Source organism: Stegodyphus dumicola, chromosome 3 (assembly GCF_044657685.1).
Source record: "Stegodyphus dumicola isolate Sdum_Otavi_A_Nest chromosome 3, ASM4465768v1".
NCBI classification, from domain to species: domain Eukaryota; kingdom Metazoa; phylum Arthropoda; class Arachnida; order Araneae; family Eresidae; genus Stegodyphus; species Stegodyphus dumicola.
In genome coordinates, this window is record NC_140770.1 from 43,050,872 (window position 1) to 43,076,102 (window position 25,231).

The following is a 25,231-nucleotide window of genomic DNA, read 5'->3' on the forward strand; positions in this document are numbered from 1 at the left end:
CTTCCCTTAGGCAAATAACCTTAGTTTGCTTAGCCATAACTCAATAAATACAAGCTAAATCTAAGCTCAGGAAAATATCCGTACACTCAGAGGAAAAGGTTTTATATGATTTAATGTTAAAAAAAATAATGAAGGAGTTCAACATAATACATTAGCACAAATAAAACAAAGTTATCCCGCACTGGTGCTTCTGTGGAGCTTTGTCCAGCATTCGCAAAACGTTGTTTTCGTGGTGGTAAAAGCATTAGAAGTGTAGTGCTTATGTGGTCTGTGGTGAGTTATCGAAAGAAGAAGCACTCCAGCTTAACTTCTACTTGCTGCACTTAAATTTGTATTTCGTTAGATTTTTACTATATGCCTGTAACAGTATTCTCTTAGTCTGCACTTCTATTACAGGTGAAAAGTGAATCGGAAAATCTATAGTATGAATTTTATTGACATTTCTTTGACATTAAAACCATTGTACTTTTGAAATAATGATTTTTCATTTCTTTCACTTCTTTAAAAACACTGAAATGCAAAATACAGGCGTTTTTTAATGATTTACAAAGAATCATCATCATCGACTTACATACAATAATCAGACCTGACAACCTACAATTTATGTTTTTTGGCAAATTTTCAGTTCTGCAAGTGCAAGAGAGCTTGAAAGTATTTTTGCGATCCCATAGCAAATAAATATTAAGAAAGGAGAATGCTACTTTCCCAAATCTGTCATTTCTGAAGCAGCTTTCCATAAATAAACATAAAAAATAAGAACAGAATTTTAAAAAAAATCTGAAAGTTCTCATTTTATATTACGCCTAAAGGGGCGTTTTTTTAACGTTTTGTGTGTTACCTTTATTTATTAAATGTCATGTTCTTCGCATTTAAACCATAAAAAATTCAACAGCAATATCGCAAAATAATTTTAAAATCAGCATAGCTATAGAATTTCCGATACATAGTCTCGTGAGCTGGAGATAAAAAAAAAAAATTTTTTTTTTCTTTTTCTTTTCTTCACCCCCCCCCGTAAACGTAAAGTGTTGCCATTGTTCACTTTGAAATCGTTGATTTTCTTAATCAAAAACTCATAAATGCTTTACAAAATATGAAACAGGTAATAAATCAAATTCCGAATTCCAAATTTAGGCTTCCAAATGCCCATAATCGGTGCAGACGTACTTTATTCAAAAATTGATGGCTCTAGCTACCGTTGTTTTCTCACAATGCGAGAAACATGCATACATTTGCGCAGATTCTTCATTGCGAGAAACATGCATACATTTGCGCAGATTCTTCATTATTTAATTTCTTTAAATATAACACAGGGCAAGATTATTTGGTGGCAAAAATTTGAAAAGTGAAATGGACATTTAAAATTTTCGACGCAAAATGCCAAAACGAAATTAATAGCTCTTCTGGGCTAACGCCCTTTGGATTAAAAATACAAATATAAAATTTCTGTCGAACTTGTATATTTTTGTACAGTGGTCTTAACTAGTAATGACATCATAATAATACATTTAAACATAATAAAGTGAACAATAAATGCTAAATAAAATTAGTACTCCTTAGGCTGCCGCAAGTACATGAAATACTCGTAGTTTAAATGACTTAAATATAATTAAGTGGAACTTTTTTTATATTAATTAATCTCTTCAGTTAATCCTGATCTCAATGTAAATGTTGTACATATTATGATTTTATTCTTGATTTAATGCTTTGAGTAAAGGTCGCATAATTTATTTTGATTGGATTGGATTGGATTGGATTATTCAGTTATGGCAAAGCACACGAGGGCTATCTGCCTAAGGGGAGGGATGCCTTTCGTGGAGGACTTTCTAAGGGAAACTGGCTCGTATACACGTTACACATGGGGAAAACCACGAAAACGCCCATGCAGCCAGCCCGTTCGCGGGATTCGAACCTCAGACCGAACTACCAGTGTTCAGCGTCTTTACCGCTCGGCCGCTGGTGGGCTAATTTATTTTGAATCAAATGCGTACGAGCGCATGGATTCCGGCTGGCGACCGGACACGAAAATGAACTAGTGTTCCTGAATTAATACTGTAATGATTAACAATTAAGTTCATATAAAAGTACTGGATTTGCGGATCTTTGCAAGAAATACAATTTGAATATTTAAACACAGTCATGTGATTTTAAATATTTTATTAATTTAAAATATGATTAATAAAAAAGTTTAAAAAAGTGTAAAGAAAGTGTTATAGAAAACAATATAGCGAAAACAAATTCTAAGCTTTCATAAAAAATATCACACTATTTCTTAAAAACACTTCATGGAACCCAGTGTGAATACCACTGAGCTCTATATTTTTGATTTACTAATATTATAACGTAAGATGCGTCAATATTTCTGAGTAATATTTATCACTATAAAGGCCAGACGATGATATGGACAGTACATTTTGCACCATCTAGCCTGAAAACAAAGAAATAATATGAGGGAAATATTTCATTTCACAGAAATTTTTCGAAATGACGATTATTAAAGCATTTTTTTTTTGAACAGTGGTTTTTCTTTTGGCATAAAAGGAGAAATCTGTCTGATGATGTTTCCGCAGATATTCGTAATTTCCTGTTTCCTGCATGAATATAGAATTTGCAGAATCAACTGAGTTCCAGAAATTAGTTATTCAAATGGACGTCTGAAAGAAACAGCAGTTAAAGAGTTTACGTAGTGAGGTTTTAAAAATATTTTTAACGAGGCTATTAAGATGATAATAGCTATTCAATAAATTAATATTTATCAAACTAATAAATAGTAGAACTTTACCAAGTTGTATTTCATAAAAATCCTTTGGTCCAGTACAGTTTAGGAAAACTGCATTAAAAATATTTAAGTACTAAAGAATTTGCTTTTGTCTAGGTTCCCAACAATAATAATATATATATATATATATATACATATAATCTTTTTATTTCCTATGCATTCTTGCACTAACTGAATTTTTCACTGATATAGGAACTACCAAAATAAAATTTTATTAGTTTTTTAATGCTCGTTATAACCAAATTCCTCTGTTTAAAATAAATTGATTCCTCTGCTTGATAAAAATTGAAAAGAAAAGCTTGATAAAAAATTCTGGAAAAAAATAAGGATTTTTTTTCCGTTTCTTGATTCTACAACTCAAATTATGCCAAAGTGACAAGTTTTGTAAAAATCGCACCAGTACATTTCAAAGAATGAGCTCTCAAAATTATCAGTGTTAATTGAATTGGGTATATATTAATATATCTCTTTTTTATTAAACTTACTTGATTTTCTTCTTTCACAATTAGAAACTTAGGTTACATCCGAATCAAATTCATAGGTACTTTCTGATTTTTTTTTAATTTTGTAGTAATTTTTATGAATTTTTAGAAAAAAAATGAATTATAACCTATGAAAGTTTTACTATCATCTTAAAGTAAGTATTTCTAGGCATACCTACAAAAAAATAAGATATTTTATTGAAAATTTCCCAAGATATACGTAAATTTATATTTTAGCACGTTTTGAAATTTGGCGTATTTGTTACACGCGATAATAACGCCAAATATGGTTTCTGCAATTTGTTAAAAATTATTTTAAGAATGAACGATTCAACTTTCTTTTCCGCTCGTAAGCAATGAGAAAAGGGAAAGGAAAATAGGTTACTAGAAATTAAAAATTTCGCCAAGTGGCTCAAATTCATGGCGCAAATTTTAAAAAAAGTGCGCCAAGATTAATTTTTTAAATTTCTAGGTAAGTTTCTCACCAAATTTTACGATTATTATTTATTTGATTATATTTACGATTATTATTACCAAATTTAATATTTTGGCATAATTTGAGTCGTAGAATCAAAATATGGAAAACAATAGGTATGCCATTTCAGAAAAAAACATATTTCGTGTCAGAATACCTATGTTAGAACAAAGCTGTATGTAAATCTAATAGATATTCTAAGCTGTGCTTTGGAGACATGAAAAATGCAAGTTAAATTTCGTCAGTCGGTCGAGTAGAAGGGGAGATAGAGAACTATCCCATATTATCTGTGCAAAGTGTACCTGAAAAAATACAGGCAAACTTCTCAGATACATATTAATTATTAAATTTTACATTAAAGAAAAACTTAATCATTGGAAACTCTTAGCAAAATGAAATAGAGGTACATAATTTTAAATCGGAGAAAACTTGATAATTTTCATATTTTCATTTCACAAACATTTTAAAGTTACTGAAAAAAAAAAAAAAAAAAAAAAGAACAGAAAATTAAAATGCTTCATTTTAATTTTAAAACCGATATTAAGCTAATCCTTTTCTATTATTTATATTGTAGTAATTTAAAACAATTTTAGCTGTTGTAGTAATTTGTCACATCAAGAATGCTAAGATTTGTATTGTTACATATAAGGACTTTGAAGATGCAAATTCATATAATTTTCAGCTATAGAAATAAAAATGGAGGTTAAAAAAGTTGTTAAAAGTTGTAACAACAAAACAATACAGAAGGATGTGGTATTCACTCCTGCTTATAATGGAATTGTGATAGCATAAAGTTATTTCATCAAACCTAGGTCAGTTAAAGATCAATAAAACAACCCAAATATGATCTTGCTATAAATTCCTCTCAACGCCCGAATTCTTTTAATAAGAAAAGAACCACTTTATTGTAGTTTACAGTAAAGTGCTTCTTTCGTACTCTAATTTAGAGTAAAATAGTTCTTCTACCTTTAAAATGCATTATTTTTTATTATGGTTTATTTAGCAGAAGTTTCTTAATTTATAAAGGTTACCTCTATCGCTTTCATTAAAGAAAAATTGAATTCAACATATTTAAGTAGCCATCACTGATTCAAACTACTATTTTCAGCTAATTAATATCAAAACTAATATTTTTAACTAATTAATATCCAAAAATGAATAAGAGTAATTTATCAAGCACCTTAAAATCTATGATTAACAAAATCTTTTCTTTCTCTTTCTTCCTATAACATCTAAAAATAGTTTGATAATGCAAAGCATTCATAACACAAATTTTCTCAATTACCATAACTCAATTTAAAACTAAATTACAGCCTTTAGTACGAGAACAAGTAAAATATGAATAAAAGTTGTGTCACGTATGACCTTGAATAATAGCAGCTTCATCCGAAATTTAAAGACAAGGAAAGTTGCTAAACCACTCTTCGTGCCTTCTTCGTAATTAGAATTGCTTGCCCCTCCTTACAGACTGCACTTTTGCACCTGTTATTGGATATTGTATTCGAGGCAGGTACATTTTTTTTAACAATTACGGCCATTTCTCTTGCCATACACTAATATAAAGGTTACTTGTATTTTATATAGGCACATGAGATTTAGTAATTTTACAGGTGCATAGATAAAGTAGCATAATAAGAATTTATTCGAATTTAAATATTTCGGTAAATGGAAGACAATCCAAACTATGTATGCTGAATTAAAAAAGCTTTATCTGTGTTTCCACATATTTCTTCCTATTTCATGTTAAGTACATATTTTTCATTTTAAAAATAAAATAAATTGCTTTTTAAAAATAGCTTATGTAATAAATTCAGATTATTTTATACTGCAATTGGGCAAAAGTCATTTTATACTGCAAAAGGGAAGATTAAAAAATTTGATTCTAAATTTGATGGAAAAATATGCATTATTGAAATACTGTTAGAATAAATTTAATCCCTTATATTTGAAAGGAAATGTTTTGTTCAATTATTTATTTTGTTGATAAATTAATAAAATAAGATATAATATTATTATGAATTAGTTACAAAAATCGCAATATAAAAAATTAAGCAGGTCAACTATTTTAAACGAAATGAAATTTACAAGAAAAATTACTGAGTTAAAGAAAGGAATTTTAATCGAAAATCCTTTTTACACATATAAATTCTTTAGATTAACAATAAATAAATAAATAAATAAAATATAAAATAAAAAAATATAATAAAATAAAAAGCTAGAAAAGTTTGTTTAGTTAGAAAAGTTTACATTAAAGTTAAATTTTGATACATAGGAATAAAAGTTCAGTTAGAAACGTTTTTCAGCATTTAATCTTTCAGCTTCAAAAATTAATTGCCAAGAACGTTTAATAAGTGTAATAAAGTTAAGTTTTAATACACATAAAAGATTTAATAGATATATTAAGTTTTAATATATATTCACTCAGATTTTAATATACATTTTAAAGTTAAGTTTTTACATACCCACCCTCCCCACTAAAAAAAAAAAAAAAAAAAAAAAAGCTACTTAATTACTTAATGTTTCAGCTGAAACATTAATGATGGCTCAAACATTAATACATTCAGAAGATTTATTAAATCCCTTTCAAAAATTAATTAAAATGATTTTAAAATTAATTTTTAAAAATCTCACTGTATTTTTAAAAACTGCCTGATCATGAAAATGTCAGGATTTTTTTATAATAAATTTATTATTAAAAATTTTCAGTCTATGATTTAAAATTCTTACAAATTAGATTTTCTAACGAAAGTTCTAAGACCCCTAAAAATTATATAGCTGCATTCTTGAAGCTGCTTGTTCAGGTTTGTTTAGACTTTCCTTAAGAAGAAGGAATGAAATAATAATGGACGGTATGGATTGTAAAAAACCATTGATTTATTTTACTGTTAGCAAATTTTTCATAAGTGCTTACACAAAACGTTTGATTTACTTTTAAAGCGAAATAAAATTTTAACAGTTTTAAAAAATAGCAACTATTAATTTAGTCTGCTTACGAAATTCAGAAGTATCTGTATAAATTTTACGGTGCGAATAATATCAAAGGAAACTATTTATTATATTTCTGTGTTGATATAAAATGAAGTTTTAAAAGTTCTGAATGCAAACTAAACGAGTATAAAAAGAAGAAACATGCTGACGTTCGTTTCGCAAACACATAAGTATTGTTCAGTTAATAAAAAATAATTAAACCTAGAGATAGGTTAGAAATCATTCGACAAATATACTTAATAATAATATTATCAAAAATTAAAACATTCCTCTTTTTTAGACTAGATAGTTTGGTTTGAAAAGACGAAATTGTGACTTGCCCAACACATCCTTCCACAGAAATAAAAAGAGAAGAGCCAGAATTAAGATTAATTACGTAGAAGCTTATTTATGAGTGGGGAAAAAGTAAGAAATAATTACGAACCATCAAAATATCTATATTTCATGTGCAGTGAAGAAGCTATAACCACTACCAACAACAACAAGGCACCTCTGAACAACATCTCGTGCACCCTTGACCGCTGATCCGGATCTGACTAACAAAATCCTGAAGTCGCGTCGGAAAATCACTTTCAAGCTTGACACCTCGGGTGTACTCCAATCGCGATTCGCACACTAAACGCATGCGCTAGTAATCCACTGCCAATTTTCTTTTAACTAGATCTTTTTTCCTTCGTACACACGTGGCGAGGTTCGCGCGCGGTGTTTCTGAGAAATATTCCAGGGAATGTAAACAAACAAATGTTGTCTGGCTCGCCTTCAAGAGTTCAGTACAATCCACTCTTGAGAGATAAAGCGGAATTATGTGTTTGTAGTCCGGGATAAGAATTCGATGGGAATGGAATGGAGATAAATTTGATAATCTATTAGATACGAAGGCACGAGAAAAATTTGTATTCAAGAACAGAACTAGCAATCAGAAAACTTTAGGTAACAGTCTAATACATAATAGAAAAATGCATTATTTAAAAAATTTTAATAAAATAAATTAAAAAAAATCTGTTTAAAGGATTCAGATTTTTAAAAATGCCCCAAAAGGACTGGTTTCTTGAATATGGTTTAGCAAGTCGCGATTATCGATAGAGAATTGTCAGATGGAATAGCGAAGCATTTTGTAAGATACTAGATGAATATATATTTAGGCTTGTAGAGTCATTAGCTAAATGAGTAACAGCTATGGCTAAGGCGGCTCAGAGTAAAGCAAATTCACTCTTAAAAATGACCAGGCAGCAAAAACAACAGGCAAAATCCTGGGCTAACATTGAAGACACATGGAAAAGGTTTTGTCAAAAACCCCGCAAAGAGGCTGTGGCAAACTTCAGACTGCAAACAGGTCACGATTAAAAAATTCTCGCGCGCGATTTTAAAATCTTATAAACGGAGGAAAACCTCTCAGTTCGTTGTAGTTACTTAGTCTGCTGTTGTTTAGAAAACTGCTCTTGTTGACTGTAGCGAATTCGGGGATTAGCTTTCTTTAGCTGTTTTGAATTAAGTTTTCTTGAACGTTTGAGTAGTTAGAAGATAACTACTGTGATTAAGACACAATAACACGCCGAATAAATACTAATTCAGAAGTCAAACAACAAAAATCAGCGTTAATTTACAAAATTTTCACAGGACTAGTTTCGATGGTTTTACCGAACCATCATCTTCAGCTGCAAAACCGCAAATGAACAAGATAGGAAATAATGTTTAGATAAGATAAGAAAGCCTGGACAAGAATAAGCAAGTGGCGCCATCTGTTGGCGAAACCAGAACTAAAACATAATTTCTCTAAAAGCCGAAGGCAAATTTGGATTGGAATTAGGATCGTTAACTAGAACAGAAAGATTTTTATGAATGTGAAATGCCTCTAGAAAATCCAGGTCTCCAATGGAAGATGTTTTTTGAATAATTTTGGCAGCAGAAAAATTGAAAGTGTGATTTTCGGACCAACAATGTTGAGCAACAGAAGACTTCTGTGTTTCCTTTTTTCTAACATATGCCTCATGTTCTTTGACACGAAATTTTAAGGCTCTCTTAGTTTGGCCAATGTAAATTAAACCGCACTGGCAAGGAATCCTATAAATACCCCAGGAATTCATATCCGGAATGGGGTCCTTGAGTATAGAAGTTGGAATTTTATTGATGGGAGAGTAAACAACCCGAAAGTTAAATTTCTGCAAAATATGTGCAACTTTATAGCTAATTGATGGAAAGAAGGGAATGACAACAGAATTTTTATAATCTCCTAAAATAAGAGTGTGTCTTTTAGTGTGTTGAGATGAGAATTTTTTAACTGCTTGATTAATAATGTTGGGTGAAAAGCCCCTGTCAATAGCTATTGCTTTTAAATAATTTAGTTCTTCATCAAGGGCTAGTTTGGAGGAGCAAACTTGAAGAGCACGGAAAACATAGGAATAAAATGAAGCTAACTTTTGTTTAGTCGGATGACATGATTTAAAGTGTGGTGGAAGGCAAACATTTTCCTATCTTGTTCATTTGCGGTTTTGCAGCTGAAGATGATGGTTCGGTAAAACCATCGAAACTAGTCCTGTGAAAATTTTGTAAATTAACGCTGATTTTTGTTCTTTGACTTCTGAATTAAAACTACTGTGATATTTTGTGATACTGCACGATTATTTGAGGACATTTAATCATATTTGTTGTGATAATAATAAATTTTTGTTCATTTTTCATCTGACTTGTGCATTCATTTCGTAACAAACCCGTACACACGCAACAATATGTACAATATGTGATATTTGCTCTGTCTGGCCTAGAGATATCTTAAAAAAGTTCCTAAAAGTTGTTGTCAAGTTATACGGAATGTCTAAATATCGGGAGTTGAGTTTCCGAGACTCTGCTGTATTACATTACGTTACCACAGTGTTTATGATCTGTTAAGAATGGAAAGTATTTCTGTTCTACGAGGCATTTGATTTTTCATTTATCATCCACTCGGATAGACGATTTGCCACTATTCAAAACTTTTGCCATTTCACGTTCTGTAAAATCTTTATTTATCTTTCAAATTAAAACAAAGCATAGATTAACTAACTAGTTTTTAGCTTTAACTGAATAATTTAAGAGCAATATATATTCTTTTTAATGGTTTATTCTTTATTTTTTTAGACTATATGCAATTTATGTATAGTTACAATAAATCTACGTCGTGATTTAAATTACGTTTAACCGACAGTTTTCGTAAACATTTCTCTCCTTCTAATTAATAAAGATGAATTTGATGTTATATATTAACATAAAAGAATAATTATTTTTATAAATTATTCTTTTATGTTAATATATAACATCAAAATCATCCTTATTAATTAGAAATAAATATAAAAAAATAATTATTTTTGTGAATATAATAAAAAATAATAAAAAAAGAATAATAATAATAATTATTTTTGTAATTATTATTATTATTATCCTCATAATAGAATAATTATTTTTGTGCCGTCTTAGAAGGATTTTTTTATTTTTTAATATATTGACTTTGCTAGTTAGAATCGATTTAGTAAAATATTAACTGGTTAAACAGAAGTTTTTATTCTGAAAACTTCACACATTTACAAACGCTGTTAACTGATGAGCTAGCTTTACTCGAGAGAATGGTACATATAATTATTAAACTAGAATTATTAACGAGCTAATTATTTATATATTTACATCTAGCAAGCATGCTGGAAATCTTAACACGTTTCCTTTCATTCGATCGCGCTCGTTTCCTTTCATTCGATCTCGTTATAGCTTCTAAATTTTGCGCCTTCTAACAGCGGCTTTCTTGCAACGCCATCTATCCGCGCTTACATGCATTATAAAAATTAAACATTAGCAGTCTGATTTCTCAAAAATAACGGCAACTGAGTTCGAAACGTGTTTTCATTAAAAAGGAAATCTAAGCTTAATCAAGGCTTTATTGCAATAACTAACCTTGAATTTGACATTTAAGGTTATCACAGACGATTAAAATTACATGCAGATATCAGCGAAGGGTAATCTAAAAAATTAGAACTGTGTTGGAATGCTGTAATACTCAACTATTTCGTTGACAGCATTTCAATTAAGATATTTTTATCGTCATAAGGTTTAAATGTCAATGCCACATTCTGTTTTGAAATAACTCATGCAACCTTAGATCACGAATAATGTAAGTATTTGTAGCTGGCTTGTTTATCATATGCTATGTATCATTTCTTCTGTCTTTAGTCTAATCATAGAAATTTCGAGAAAAAGTAATTTTCGAGAAGCTAACCGTTTTAAGCATTTTCGAATTAGCTACTTTATATGATTAATAATAAGTCGATGCAAGTCCTTGCATACACATTGAACAAAGAATTATAATGGGAATTGTGAATGAAGAATAATCCATAATTCTAAGTAGTCATCAAATTACTCGAACAGTAATTTAAAAGAATTGTTTTATTGATTATTCTAAGCAATGACTATTAAATAGAAAATTAAAAGAATTTTACCAGCACAAGAAGTTTGATTAAAACTGAGAACATCAAAAGTTAGTAATTCAGAAGTCAAACAACAAAAATCAGCGTTATATTTACAAAATTTTCACAGGACTAGTTTCGATGGTTTTACCGAACCATCATCTTCAGCTGCAAAACCGCAAATGAAAAATCATTTATCAAATATAACGCTGATTTTTGTTGTTTGACTTCTGAATTAGTATTTATTCGGCGTGTTATTGTGTCTTAATTATCAAAAGTTAGGTTTGAGAATAAGAATTTTGAAAGTTTTCAGCCAAGAAGTACCAAACAACATCGTAAAAGGATTTATTGCATGTCATTGTGGAATCTTTTAAAGGAGCAATGAAATAAGGAGGAAGAAATTAAATGAAAACTCTTTAAAATTAGCAATTATCAGGGCTTAATTTCTAAAATTAGAAGTGCCGGAGCCCTATGGAAGACTGTAAAGAAAAGAAAGAAAAAAATATTAAATAAATAAAAGAGCTAAATTAAAATAATCAAATAATAAATTTAAAAGAAGATTAATATTGATTTAATTTAATTTAGCAATTAATTAATTAATTATTTAATTAATTATTTTAATTGATTAAATTAAATTAATTAATTGATTAAATCTAATCAATTAAAATAATACATTTAAATTAAGAAAAAGGTAAAGACATAAACAGAAATCTAATAAATTATTAAATTAATTTTAAATAGTTAAATAGAAAAAAAAGTTTCGAACCTTCTCTTATTTGGCGAATCGTCTGGAATTAACAATTCCACATAGATGCTAAGAAGCAGCTAAACCGATCTCCATCTGAATTTATAAGCTCTGATTAGACGTATAATGTACTGTTTCAAGGGATGACAGGTACCACTCTTTTTTTTTGCAGCACACCAAGGAAAAAAGGTAAAACGATTAAAGCTGCACTAAGGAGAATAATGAGAATTCTGGAAACAGTATGAGGATATGGAAAGAAATTTAACGGAAAAGTGTAGTTTTGAAAATAAAGAGTTCAAGACTTTCTGATCGCGATGCCCTGTCGATATAATTCTAGCCGTCAAGTAGAAATTTTCCCTGAATAAATTTTCCTGAATACAGCGTAAGAATAAACACAAGAGTTCTCTGTATAATTGACAGCAGTCTCAACCTCTGTGCAAGGCTTGATTGCGAGGGAAAGACAGGCCTGCATTCAGAAGTTAGTATTGATTTTCAAGGTATATTTACTAATAAAACAAAATTTATGTCCTAAAACTGTGGTTCATTTATACGTGAAAGAAGTGCGGAAGCCATTTTATTTAGGGCTCCGGTGCGCTCCGGCTGAAATTATAATTTATCTCGAAAACTGAGAAGTATCTGAGCGGGGCTCCGGCGCAATTTAAGCTCTGGCAATTATTAAATGTGGATAGGAGTTCCATATATTACCATAGTTTAATACTATGATTTTAGTGACATTTAGCTAACATTCACATATATTTTGTTTTCTGCCTGTGATACAAGAGCTCTTAAAAGCACTAGCGAAAACAAGTGTTCGTATAAGAAGTCTTGTTACAGAGATGTGCCTCAGATCAAAATGTGAAAATCCCTCAATTAGAACAATTCATAGCATTCTAAAAGACATCCTGAGATGTTCTGAAAAATACTTTAATAAGGAATAAAAAGGATTTGTGTTATCGTACTTTATATAACTAAAGGGAAATTCTAAGCGATTTCACGTAGATTAATAGAGTTTATAGCATTGATCCATTAAAGATATTAGAACGTGTATGTGCTTTAAAAAGATCTTTATCCATTTTATTTGACAAAATCTTTGAAATTTTTCCCGCAGGCGTTTGATTTCAGTTTTCTGCTTCCTCCAAAATTATGTTATATCTGACTGTTTGCAAATTTATTTTTCCCATTTAGTTTAGATCTCGAAAGAAGGACATTGCTTTCATTTAACAAATAATAGCCTTTACTGATGAAATCGGGGAATGGAAAGAATGGTTAGAAGCAACTTTTAATAAGCTCTGGTAATGCGCTGAACATAACCTTTAACTTATCTTCTCACAAAGGAAATTCTTAGAATTCTGGCATTCAGCAAAACCGAAGGTCTTTAATTTATCTTTTAAATTTATTTTTTAAATATTTGACGTAGTAATTAGTTTGATACTTATTAGCAAACCGAACGATTTAAAAATAATTTACATATTTATTAATAAATTAAAACTTTATTTTAGTTTCTTCCTATTTATTTAATTGATATTAATTAAAATATATATTTAATTCAAAATACATCCAACTAATAATTTTTACAAACATTTGCGGCTTTACTTAAGTTTAAAAATGCTTCTAATGCCATATATTATGTAATTGTTTTTTAGCTTTTAATTCGATTATTAATTTCTTTATTAGTTTCCCTTAGATTCTTTATTAATAAATTTCCTTGCACGCAGCTCATCCTCTACTCAAAAAACTAATTTTCTTATACAGCGTCCGTTTAATTTTAACACACTGTATAGAAGTTTTCAGTTCATCTGCACTGAATTGTGTGACTACTTATTTAATGCTTTTGATTACTCTAGGCACGAATCAGAAATAGTTTCTGGCAATCGGAGATGATAATTTTGCTGCTTTGACGGACTTGACCTTTCTAGAGGACAATACACCAACAACATCATGCGATAAGACGAGGATTTCCGGTGTCTTATTTAAATCATTTTTATAGCTGTTAAATTTTTGTTTATGTTTGTCTCGAGTCAATAAAGACGTCTGAAGTGAACGGTTTAAGCAAAATTTATCCGTATAAAATACTTAGACAAATATAAGATCTTAAATGTCTTTCTTCTTGAAATCTTCTACTAGAATAAATGTGATCAAATGTGGAGAATTGCATTATAATACCATGGAAACACTAACTTAATTAAAAATTACACGGTGCCTGAAACAAAGTAAACTTATTACAGCGATAATGAACCTTAGGTTAGGTTATTTAATTACGGAAAAGCCTCGAGGGCTAACTGCCTAAGGGGAGGGATGCCTTCGTGGAGGTCTTTCTAAGGAGAACTGGCTCTTATACACGTTACACATGGGGAAAACCACGAAAACACCCATACAGCCAGACCGTTCGCTGGATTCGAACCTCGGACCGAACTACCAGTGTTCAGCGATTTTACCGCTCGGCCGCTGGTGAGCCCCGCAGGCGAAAGAGAGAAACGCAGTTAGTAGCTATTTATACTAGATTTTTTTATTATTTTTTAGGCGCAGAAAGTATTCTAAGCTATGATTGGTTAATTTTAGTTTTAGTTACCTTTTTCAAGCGGCGTTGTGTAACATGGAAAGATCTGGAATTTGGGAGAACATGAATTTAGGGGAAGAGTATAAAATCTAGCATCGTTGATTTTGAGGTCGACAATTATTTTCTTAAAGCAGCTATCGTATATTGTTATATCTGACACACACACACACACACATATATATATATATATATATAAATGCTTATTATACATTTATTTACTTAATTTTCGAAACCGATGATTCAAATTTAAGTAAATAAAAGAAGAAAACAAGGAATAATGAAAAGAATATGTATTTGAAAAAAGCTATTATACAAAACACAGAGAGAATAACCGCTAAGAAAAATGCAAATTCTACAGCTTTGTAAACCATTATTGTAGTAACTCTTACCTTTCATTATTGTTTGAATGAAGTAATACACTGTTTCGAAGTACAATGAATTAAACGTTTTGTTAGAAATCGATCAATAAAAATGCACTTCTTTATCATTATTGAAAGTAATTCAGCATTTTCTTGAAGTGTGTGTATTTAAGAGGAGATATTTAACTACGCAGAAATATACTGTCAAAAAACAATAAAATAAAAATCAGTCGTTGAGTATTCAAAAAAAAAAAAAAAAAAAAAAAAAAAAAACACCATGCTCCGCAGTCTGGCTTTTTTTAGATTAGAAAATGTCCCACTTTTACTACTACTACCTCGCATACTTTTAACAGTGCTTTTGTATTAATGCTAAAAAAGATACAGATTTTTACTTTCAATATGATTAACACCAGTTATTGAATTTTATTCGAGTTTTGCTACATTAATTTGAAATTTTAGATATATGTTGCAACTTCACTCATTAGTCGATGAAGTTAGTAGTGCCTTGTTTAGTATAATACGATGTCTGGTGTTCACTTTAATGTTATTTAAAGAACCGAAAATAAGGTTAGGTTAGGTTAGGTTATTTATTTACGGAAAAGCCTCGAGAGCTATCTGTCTAAGAGAAGGGATGCCTTCGTGGAGGACTTTCTAAGGGGAACTGGCTTGTATACAGGTGACAGGTGAATGCAGGGCCCGGACACCCGGACGGCTTAATATGACAAATCGGGTGTCGTCCGGTACCCGCACCTATTTAGAACAACACAACCCTGGCGACTTCCTGAAAGGGCTGCATCGGAAATATATTAAAGGAGAATATGTGGTATTGACGTGGCCAAACAAGGGCGTATGCATATATATGCTTCAGTATACAATTAATAAAAAGTTTCATACTTAGGTACATTGGTGGTATAGGTACATTGGATACATATGTATATTGGTCTAAGGGGTTAATGAGATAGGCAAACAATAAACACTTATACATTAAAAGAAATGAAACACTGACGCAATTGGCGCAATAATGCAGAAGATGACAATTAATGAATACGCGTAATCGTGTGTCATCCTATATGACTATACATAAACTACTAGAAATGATATGCATAAACACATACAAATGATGGCGATAAATGAAAACATACGTGTATACTGGCTTGTATACACGTTACACATGGGGAAAACCACGAATACGCCCATGCAGGCAGCCAGTTCGCGGGATTCGAACCTCACACCAAAAATAAGGTATGGCCAGCACAAGTAAAGTAGAAACTATCTATGCGGCAATTGCTTAATTTTTTAAGTAAATAAATAAAATAAAAACATAGTTACTCTCAGGTGGTGGTGATTGCATAATTGAATTTGGCTGTTAAAGAGAGTTAGCATACTGTCTATAGAACAGATGAACAAATGAGAGCAGGATTCGGACCCCCGAGCGGCTTTCACGCACTATTCGGGTAAGGTCCAGATCCAGCAACTGTCTTGAATTGAACTCTCCCTGGTCCCCACAAAAACCGCATCGGGAGTTGATTTTATAATGATAAGATGACAGTACAGTGCCATACTGGGGCTATAAGCTTTAAACATTTCTCACAAATGTTACACAAGGGCGATTCTACGGGTTATGCCACCATCCTATATGATGATTCATTATAGATAAGACGTGAAAATACATAGCTGGAACATAAAAAATTCACAACAATATAAACAACAATATGTGTTACTTGATGCAGTTATTTACATGCAGTATGCATAATATAACTCCTATACATGAAATATATATTAAAAAAACACCTACTACGTACATAATAATATATCTTACTTAATGCCTATAATACTATTATTAATACACTACATGGTTGTACACAAACATAGTTTTCATATAATGTGAAATCATGATATGTAATTCATATGCACTATACACCTTATATGTTACACGAGATTTATGCTAATACTTAGGGTTATGTTATCACATAACATAATGTTATTTAGTAAATAAAACATAAGATTATCGCCTTACATAAAGATACATGACAGGTAATAGAAAACAAAATGCATGACTGGTGCATACTTATAGTTTTGCTGTCACCTTACATGACGAACATAATAGATAACACATAAAAATACATAGTACGTGCATAAGGTTGTTCTCTCACCTTGCGTAGAGATTTATAAGAAATTAAATATAGATATACATAAAACGTGTATAACAGTATGTGTTATAGTGCCAATATTCAGCGTACGTGACATAACATCTCTACTATTATTATTATTACACTTGCATGATAATACATTGGCTTTGTATGCGATGAAGCGTGTGTATTACATACCTTATATGTTGCACAAAGGTGACATTGCTATTTAAGTATTGTTATTACCTAACAGAATGATACTTGCTAATTGGAACATGAAATACATGAATAAAACATGTAAATGCATAATGCGAGCGTACTTTTATTTAAGGTTATGTTATCACCTTATATAATGATACATATTTTATAAAAAAAACGAAGATATATGCTTTGTGCATACTAAAAAGGTTTTTATGTCACCTTACATCGAGATACATAATATGTAAAGTATAAAAGTATATAATATGTGCATTCTAATAGTTAAAGTTATGGTATCACCTTATATGAGAAATAAAATTTAAACTGTATAATACCGTACGTACCAGTATAACGTCTTAATATATACACCATAGAATATACGATATTTATTGATCCTACGTTGCAGTTTACTATTATTATTACGTTGCTGTTTTGGCATGAGCCCCTTGTACTACGCGCTGTGCTTTTGAGAATTTTCACGGCTGCGTTTTTACACTGTGCTTTGCGTGAACTTTGCGCGTAATACTAGGGAAGAAGGATATGAATTGATATTTTAGGTTTGTAACGTCTCAGGTACTTGCGGCGGATGTGGTCCCCATAAAGTCTTGCTAAAGTGCCTGCAGTTTGTCCATGTTGTCTTTATTTTCCTTATGACTGCTGGCTCTTTGATAAACAAGTGCTTGAAGGATGATTCATTTTGTACGTGTGGCATGTGCCGCTCTTCTGTGAGAACACATGTTGAGATGTAGTGTTCGGTTGTACCAACTTCACCGTTCTCGCACACGTTGGAGGAGAATATGTCCCTCTCATTAGAAATACACTGGGAACGAACGGACCGTGACCAGTAATGTGTCTAGTCAACTGTGGTGATGAGATGAGTCGACCCGTTGTGATCTGTTGTGACAAAATTCAAGAGTACGGCAAACTTGTGGGACGGTATGCCACTCCTCCTACAACTATTGCATAGCCAATTTTCATGTGTTTCTTTTGAAGTGAGAATGGGGATTTCGTCAATATTGATGTTCTGCGCAGCCTCCTTAACTAATATATCTGCTTCTTCGTTTGCTTAGTGCCGTGCGTGCTCTTTGATCCACAAGATTTGGATAGGTTCTGTTAGTATTCTTTGCTGTAGCAGGGCCTGTATGTCTGCGATGGTGAGGCTGTATGATAAAGGTTTGCTATGGCGAGAATCACCAATTGGCTGTCTGTGTATTTCCTAGTGCTCTGTATCCTTCTTGCATATTTCATTGCTTATTCTATTGCGGCTGCCTCCGCTTGGAATACTGAGTTTCCAGGATTGAGGTGACCCTTCCAAGTAGCGAGAGTCTCAGCCGTCTAGCTTAGAGCCATCAGTGCAGATGCAGATTGCTTGTGCGAGGTCTTCCTGTGCGGGGGGAGGAATCTGTGTGAGCGTGCACTTCCTTTTCATACTCCGCTGAATGTGGCGTTTGCACAGATCTCTTTTCCGCGTAATCACGTGGCTGGTCTTTAAAGGATGTATACTGCCCGAGGAATATTGTCTATAGAGGGAAAAATGAAATGCCATCATCCAAGACAACATAGCTCGTGTTGTATCCCAAACAATTATAACCAAGCCGGGCAACATCACATTTTGAACAAATGATGAATGAGCAAAGAAACTTGGGTTTCTTTGGTCAGATACAGATCCCTGTCTTGCCACAATATCTTATTTTTCCTACTTCCCACTCTATAGCCCGTTGTTATGCCTTACTTAGATGGTTCTGCCTGGTCCATATTTTCAGATAACTGGAATTATTCATAATGAGACAACGGCCATTCTTACTAAAAGAGACGTTTTACTGTTCCTTCCAGATATGCCTGGAACATTGGAGCAAGTGTGAGTATTCCGATGGATGTTAGTTCAAGCGGTACCAGAGTAATAAATTTTTAACGGTACCAGAGTAATAAGTTTTTAACGGTACCAGAGTAATAAGTTTTTAACGGTACCAGAGTAATAAATTTTTAACGGTACCAGAGTAATAAATTTGTAACGGTACCAGAGTAATAAATTTTTAACGGTACCAGAGTAATAAATTTTTAACGGTACCAGAGTAATAAATTTTTAACGGTACCAGAGTAATAAATTTTCACGTTTCAAATAGAGCTTTTTAAACACAGGCGTATTCTGTGAGAAATGAACTAATTATTTTTAAAAGTCCAGACCTTTTAATTTTGTGTGAAGAAGTTACAGACTGGGTAAATGAAGAAACATTGACATATAACACGTTGCGTTTTTGGGATGCAACATACAGTCTTTTAACATGCGTAAGATAAGAAGATAAGTTTAAATATTTTGAGAAATATTTGCTTTTTTATGCACTAACGTAAGGTAAGTAAGTGCTTGGGGTAACACGCAATGTAATGTGACAAAACGTGTCATGATAAGTAAAATTAAAATAATCGCTTTTAATCTTTACTGGTGCACTTGTTTGGAAATTTGTACAAAAATGTAACGATAATCTTTACGTCAAAAACTAGGTTTTCATGAAAAATGCTATTTGCAGCCACAGTTTTTTTATTTTTAGCTGTCATTGTTCTGGTTACATCTATTGCTTTACATTTTATCAAAAACGTTATGTTTACAGTTTCTTTATTATGAGTCTTTGGAAACTGTTTACAAACACAAAAGTTTCAAGCATGCATCTGACATTCAGTTTACTTCACAACAACATTTCTCCTACTCTGTGCGTGATAAACGGTCATATCACTACCGAGCAGACATTTATCGATTTCGTACTATTGATATTTTTGATAACTCTGTCTACGGCTCAACATTTTTAACACAGTTCGAGAGATCATAATATTTACTATCACATCGGAATGGACGCACGTGAAAGACAGTACAAAGGTCCTTTTTTAAAGACCCGGTAGGAACAGAGAAGCATAAGTGAAAGCGTAAAAGGAAATTTGTCTATGGCAAGTGTTCTCCGACGATCAACGTAAGCAGATGATGGCCGTTATTCGTTTGATAAAAACAATGATAATCAGACTGTGTCCTGATATGCTATGTGGCTCTTTGACAAATTTCTAAAAATTCACTATACCATTTAAAAACTTAGATCATGTCACTATAAAAACGTTTATTATAATTTTTTATTGAAAAATTTCAGTAACCATATTTTAAATTGAAAAATTATTATTATACATATTTATCTTTCTCGATGGCTGATATTACGCAGAAAAATTCTCGAAGATAATAAGACATACGAGGTTAATTCTTTTAGGTGAATAATACTTAGTATACATAAGTGCAGGACTGTGAATTAGCCGGATATTCCAAGAATGGAGGCCTTGAAATAAGAAATAAAAAGCTTCAAGCTTTAAAAGTTTGAAGTTTTAAGATTGCTTTGACGTAAAATAGTTTTTTTGATGACTGTTAAATGATTGCAATCTTTATTATAAAAAATTTTTCTATGGATTTTGACATATAACATTTTCGAAAGCATATTGCTGATTACGAAAGTCATGCACAATTATTCCCATTTTTATCTTTGAAATCCAAACACGCGTCTTCTAACACTGCAAGCAATAAAAATCATTATTGTTGAAATTGTTTTTTTTTTTTTTCAATGAATAAAATGCTAGTTTATTATATTCGCGACATAACTTGACTCGATTCTTCTGCTCTCAGCTGCAATTTCATCTGGTAGTTACTATGGTAGATTCCAGAAAATTATATTGTAAAAATTTATTAAACCAAATTTGCTATAAATTTCATTAAAATTTTATTATTACGTTGCAATTAAAAAAAAAACAAGGATGTAAAAAAAATAAGTCAAACCAGTTAGAAAAATGTCAGATTTCATCAAAGTTTGAATTCAAATTTTAGTAATCGTAAGTATCTAAATTTTCTTTTTTTAACATTTGAGCTCAACATTTAAAAAAAAAAAAAAAACAACTGCTTGATTCCCCAATCCTATAATTCGTTATATGATCAATTAATTTTAATTGGAAGGCAACTTAACCGAAACTGAAAGACTGAACCTTTTTGTGCCACAGAATTTTCAAGTCTAAAAGGATCATCGAAGAGCTGTATTACACAATGCTATTAACGTACAAAATCTGTAGAAAGACCTTGCTTTGACCAAGGACAAATACCCCAATAAAAGTTTGGCACACTAATATTTTGCGTTTCGTCTCACAATTTTATATCATCGTACTACTTTTATTAAAAACATTTTATTGCTTTACCCTCACTTAACTCAATTTTCTTTATTCCCTAACTTCAGTCTTCAGATTCGCTTTACACAGCTTGCTAGAAAGTGTGCTTAGAACAGCAAATAAAGACTTTAAAATTCATTGGTGTTTTATATGCTTAGATTGCTTCACTAGACTGTGTAGCTGCTCGAAATATATGCACAACATTTGATGAAGATGCACCGCAATAATAGTGTTTGAGTCTTAGATATGGGGATTTGAGACTTAAAGGCGTGCCATGTACTGTACTCGAATCAGCGATGATTATATAAAGGAACTGGTTGAAGTTAATCCAAAATGAATATGAATTTAACAAAAGAATTTGGTACTTTTATCTAGTGAATTATTGTACTCAACAAGGTTACAAGGTTTGCTCTTTTCGATTAAGGTCAACTAGTGTAGTCACGTCGATGCCCTTGACTCGTCTGAGCAAGTCTGAGTCTGATGACGTCTGAGCAGATAGACACGATGCATCACTATCTTAAACGTCCGAAAAAGAAATGTTTGAACTTGACCGAACATAAACTTTTCTGTCTACTCACCTTGGTACCAACTACATGCAGTTGTGGCAATAGTAAAACAACAAAAAATGGATATTACGCTATTTATTACAGGAAAAAAGTGTAGAAATAATTTGAAATCCGATCTCCTCTGTCCCTGTGTAAGAAAAAGACCCATTCTCGAAATAAATAACAGCATGTAACCAAAAAATATCTTTGAAATAAGACGTGTTATTTCAGTGCTAGGATACAAACGATTTTATCTCTTCTCTGAAAATTTAATATTTACTTTATCAGGCCATACCTTCAGTTTGTTGGCCTGCTGTTGGTTTAATAGCATAGCGTTTTGAAACACGGCGTAATAGGCAAATATATACTCATAATAATATATTAGAAGTTACTCATCAAAACTTGAAAGCAGAGCCCAGCACCCGTATACAAAGCATAGCCCAGATTGGCTTTGGAATCTATCTAACCAATCTGGACTATGCATGTAGAGTACACCCATGCATAGCCCAGATTGGCTTTTGGAAAATAGATAGAGCATTTCTGGTTCATTTTACATCTTCCTGGTTTATCAAAGATTATCTCTTTGAAAAGCTTTGGAAGCGAAGAGTATTTTCAACAAAATTAAGAGGAAAGTCTCTGGTTCGGTAGATTTTTGTATTCTAGAGAAAGAGATTTTTAATCATACGCAGGTATATAAATATTAAGGACGGAGCAGGTTTTTCTCATGTTACATCTCGCAGTAATTTTAGATTGCTACGAAGCTTATTTATGGTACAAATCATAACATCGTCAAAATGTAAAGCTATGTGAAAGATGAACAACAAGGAACAAGAAAGGAATCCATGTAACCTTAATTCGCAAGAGGTTCCGGGCATAGCGGAACAGAAGACAGCAACGTTCATGTAACAGGAGACAGATTAGAAAAAGAGCAGTGCTTAACCATGGAGGTAGGAAGTAAGATGGAGTGGCCCTAAACAGGTTTCTCCCGTACCCTGCTCTGAAGCATTGGCGATCCCTACATGGTTACCAAAACATTGAGTCATTTACCATTAAGTTCAATGGGTTTTGACGCGATCGAATGTAAATATTTTGTAATTACGTCGTAAATATACATATAAATGTATATATTTTCTTTTTCTACAACACTTCAGAGTCCTAAGTATATGAAAGCAACATATTTTTAAACATTTCATTCTGAACGGAATTAAATGCTATACTTTTCTCAGAATGGCTTAATTTGAATGAAATATTTTCACAAGTTTTCGTTAATTACATTAGAAAAAAAAATTTAACGTAATTCGATTTTATTCGGTCAGGTTACAAAAATGAAGATCAAAGTTTATTGTATTATTAATATTAAAATTATGCATTATTTCTTTTCTATTTATAGAGCTTCTTCCTAAAATACTTTCTTAAATATGACATGATTTGTTGGTTTCTGAGGCATCTTTTAAATCGAAAAATATAAGTCAATTTGTAATTAATGCTCTATTCGGTTCATTTTAAATTAGAGAATTATTAGAAATTAGCGAAATACTCTAAATAGTACTTAACATTCTCTGAACATTTCTGAAAGGGAATAAAGTAAGGATTTTATTTTTAAATAACCCAAATAAGTAAAACGTGTAAGCCCAAAGTGATTATTTTTCAGATATATAAAATTAAAACGATGAGTTTAAAATGAGCAGCAGTAAAGCCTCTCCTCTAAAAAATTTTAAAAGATACATGTTACAATAATATATGGATGTGAAAAAAATTTATTTTATTTAAAACATTTTGGCGTTTGTAAAATAAAATAAAAGTAGCGAATACTCTATCAAGGGTATCGAAAGACGTATACAATTTTAAATGTACCGTAAGGTATTTTTCATTCTTTAAACATAATATTTTTCTTAAAATCTATATTTTTGTAGTGCAACAGCTTATAATTTTATAAAACAAATTCATAATCAAAATCGCTGTTGTTAGTTATCGAAAAATAACCAAGATGTGAATTTTGCGTAAATGTCACTAAACTATACAAATTGCTATTATCCATCACACTATGAATGTTCCTTTTATGCGAAAGTGTCCCTTTTTCGATTTGTATAGAACTGTCGTGTGTCGAAATACTATCGGAATACTGCCAAGCGAGCTTCTGAATGTAAACAAAGAACACCCCATCTGGTGACCGAAGCGTCGAAGCAGTGCTTCACTTCTAGTGCCGGTTGGCCCCTCCTTCCTTTCTTACCTCCATGTGCTTAACAGCTGATGTGATCTCCTTTGACTGCCATGTAGATACACGCCGTCTTCATTGCCAATACAACAGCTGAAGCATTATGGCCAGTTCTTGCTGATAGACATACTTTCAAGAATGTCCCACAAGTGTTCGATTGGAAAAATTTTGCAGAGGTATTGTACTTTTCTGACGCAAGTCTGCCAATAATACGTACCTCTTACAGACGTACGCTTATAATGATCTCTGCTGGAAATATACAGCCGACCTTATCGATTCAAGATAATCTGATTCAAGGTGATTTGCTTATTCACAGAGCAGATATACGTATTTAGCTTATAAAGGTTCTGGGAACAGTCCAGAAAAATGTTTTCCAAGCATGTTCCATACATGATTGATGAGATTCAAGTTCAATGATCTTGATGGTTATACCATGCGAAGCAATATTTCTGATTTTAAGTACTGGCCATTATTCCGGACCCTTATGAGCTCACGCTTTGCCCAAAAACATGGAATCAATGTCTATGATTGCAAGAAATAGATAAGTTAAGCAAAGATGTGATATTTATACTGTACTGAAGTTATCACAGCATTGAAGACAAAGATATAAAAATCAGGGCTGTGGTCGATAGGAATCCCTCTTCAAACCATCAAAGCACAACTTATGCATGTGTGCACTTTGTGGATGGGGATAATGAGTTCCAGTTATTCTCTAGACTAGTAGAGAGAATACCCAGTACTAAACTTTACATCACAGTAAAGTGATGGCCTAGTGACTAATCTTTGCATTACAGTTGCTTCATTTTATTTCTAGTTTGATACCTGCAATATTTAATTTTTAATTTATGGAAATAATGTTACGAGCTGGTTATGTGCCAACACTGGATCCTGCCATTGTTTCCTAGCGCGAATTCTATAGCATTCAGTCAATAAGATCTAAATTTTGAAAATTTTTCTCTTGATCAAAACGTTTCACTAAAGTTCACATTTCAATACTCGTCACTTAATCTGTTTATATTAGTGTGTGTATTGAGAATACGGCAAAGCACACTAGGGCTATCTGCCTAAGGGGAGGGATGCCTTCGTGGAGGACTTTCTAAGGGGAACTGGCTCGTATACACGTTACACATGGGGAAAACCACGAAAACGCCCA

At 31.7% G+C, this 25,231-nt stretch overlaps 1 protein-coding gene and 1 long non-coding RNA gene across 2 annotated transcripts in view; one reads left to right on the forward strand and one right to left on the reverse strand.

Annotated features, from left to right (window-relative positions):
• LOC118181409 (uncharacterized) overlaps positions 1 to 7,348 on the reverse strand; it is a 28,767-nt gene extending 21,419 nt beyond the window's left edge. The window contains exon 1 of the mRNA XM_035350536.2: positions 7,146 to 7,348. Within this exon, the coding sequence (XP_035206427.1) occupies positions 7,146 to 7,224 (79 nt within the window). The 5' untranslated portion in view covers positions 7,225 to 7,348. The remainder of the gene's footprint in view (positions 1 to 7,145) is intronic.
• Positions 7,349 to 10,720: 3,372 nt separating this feature from the next.
• Positions 10,721 to 25,231, forward strand: part of LOC146997974 (uncharacterized) — a 129,166-nt gene continuing 114,655 nt past the window's right edge. The window contains exon 1 of the long non-coding RNA XR_015039977.1: positions 10,721 to 10,856. This is a non-coding gene — a long non-coding RNA (uncharacterized LOC146997974). The remainder of the gene's footprint in view (positions 10,857 to 25,231) is intronic.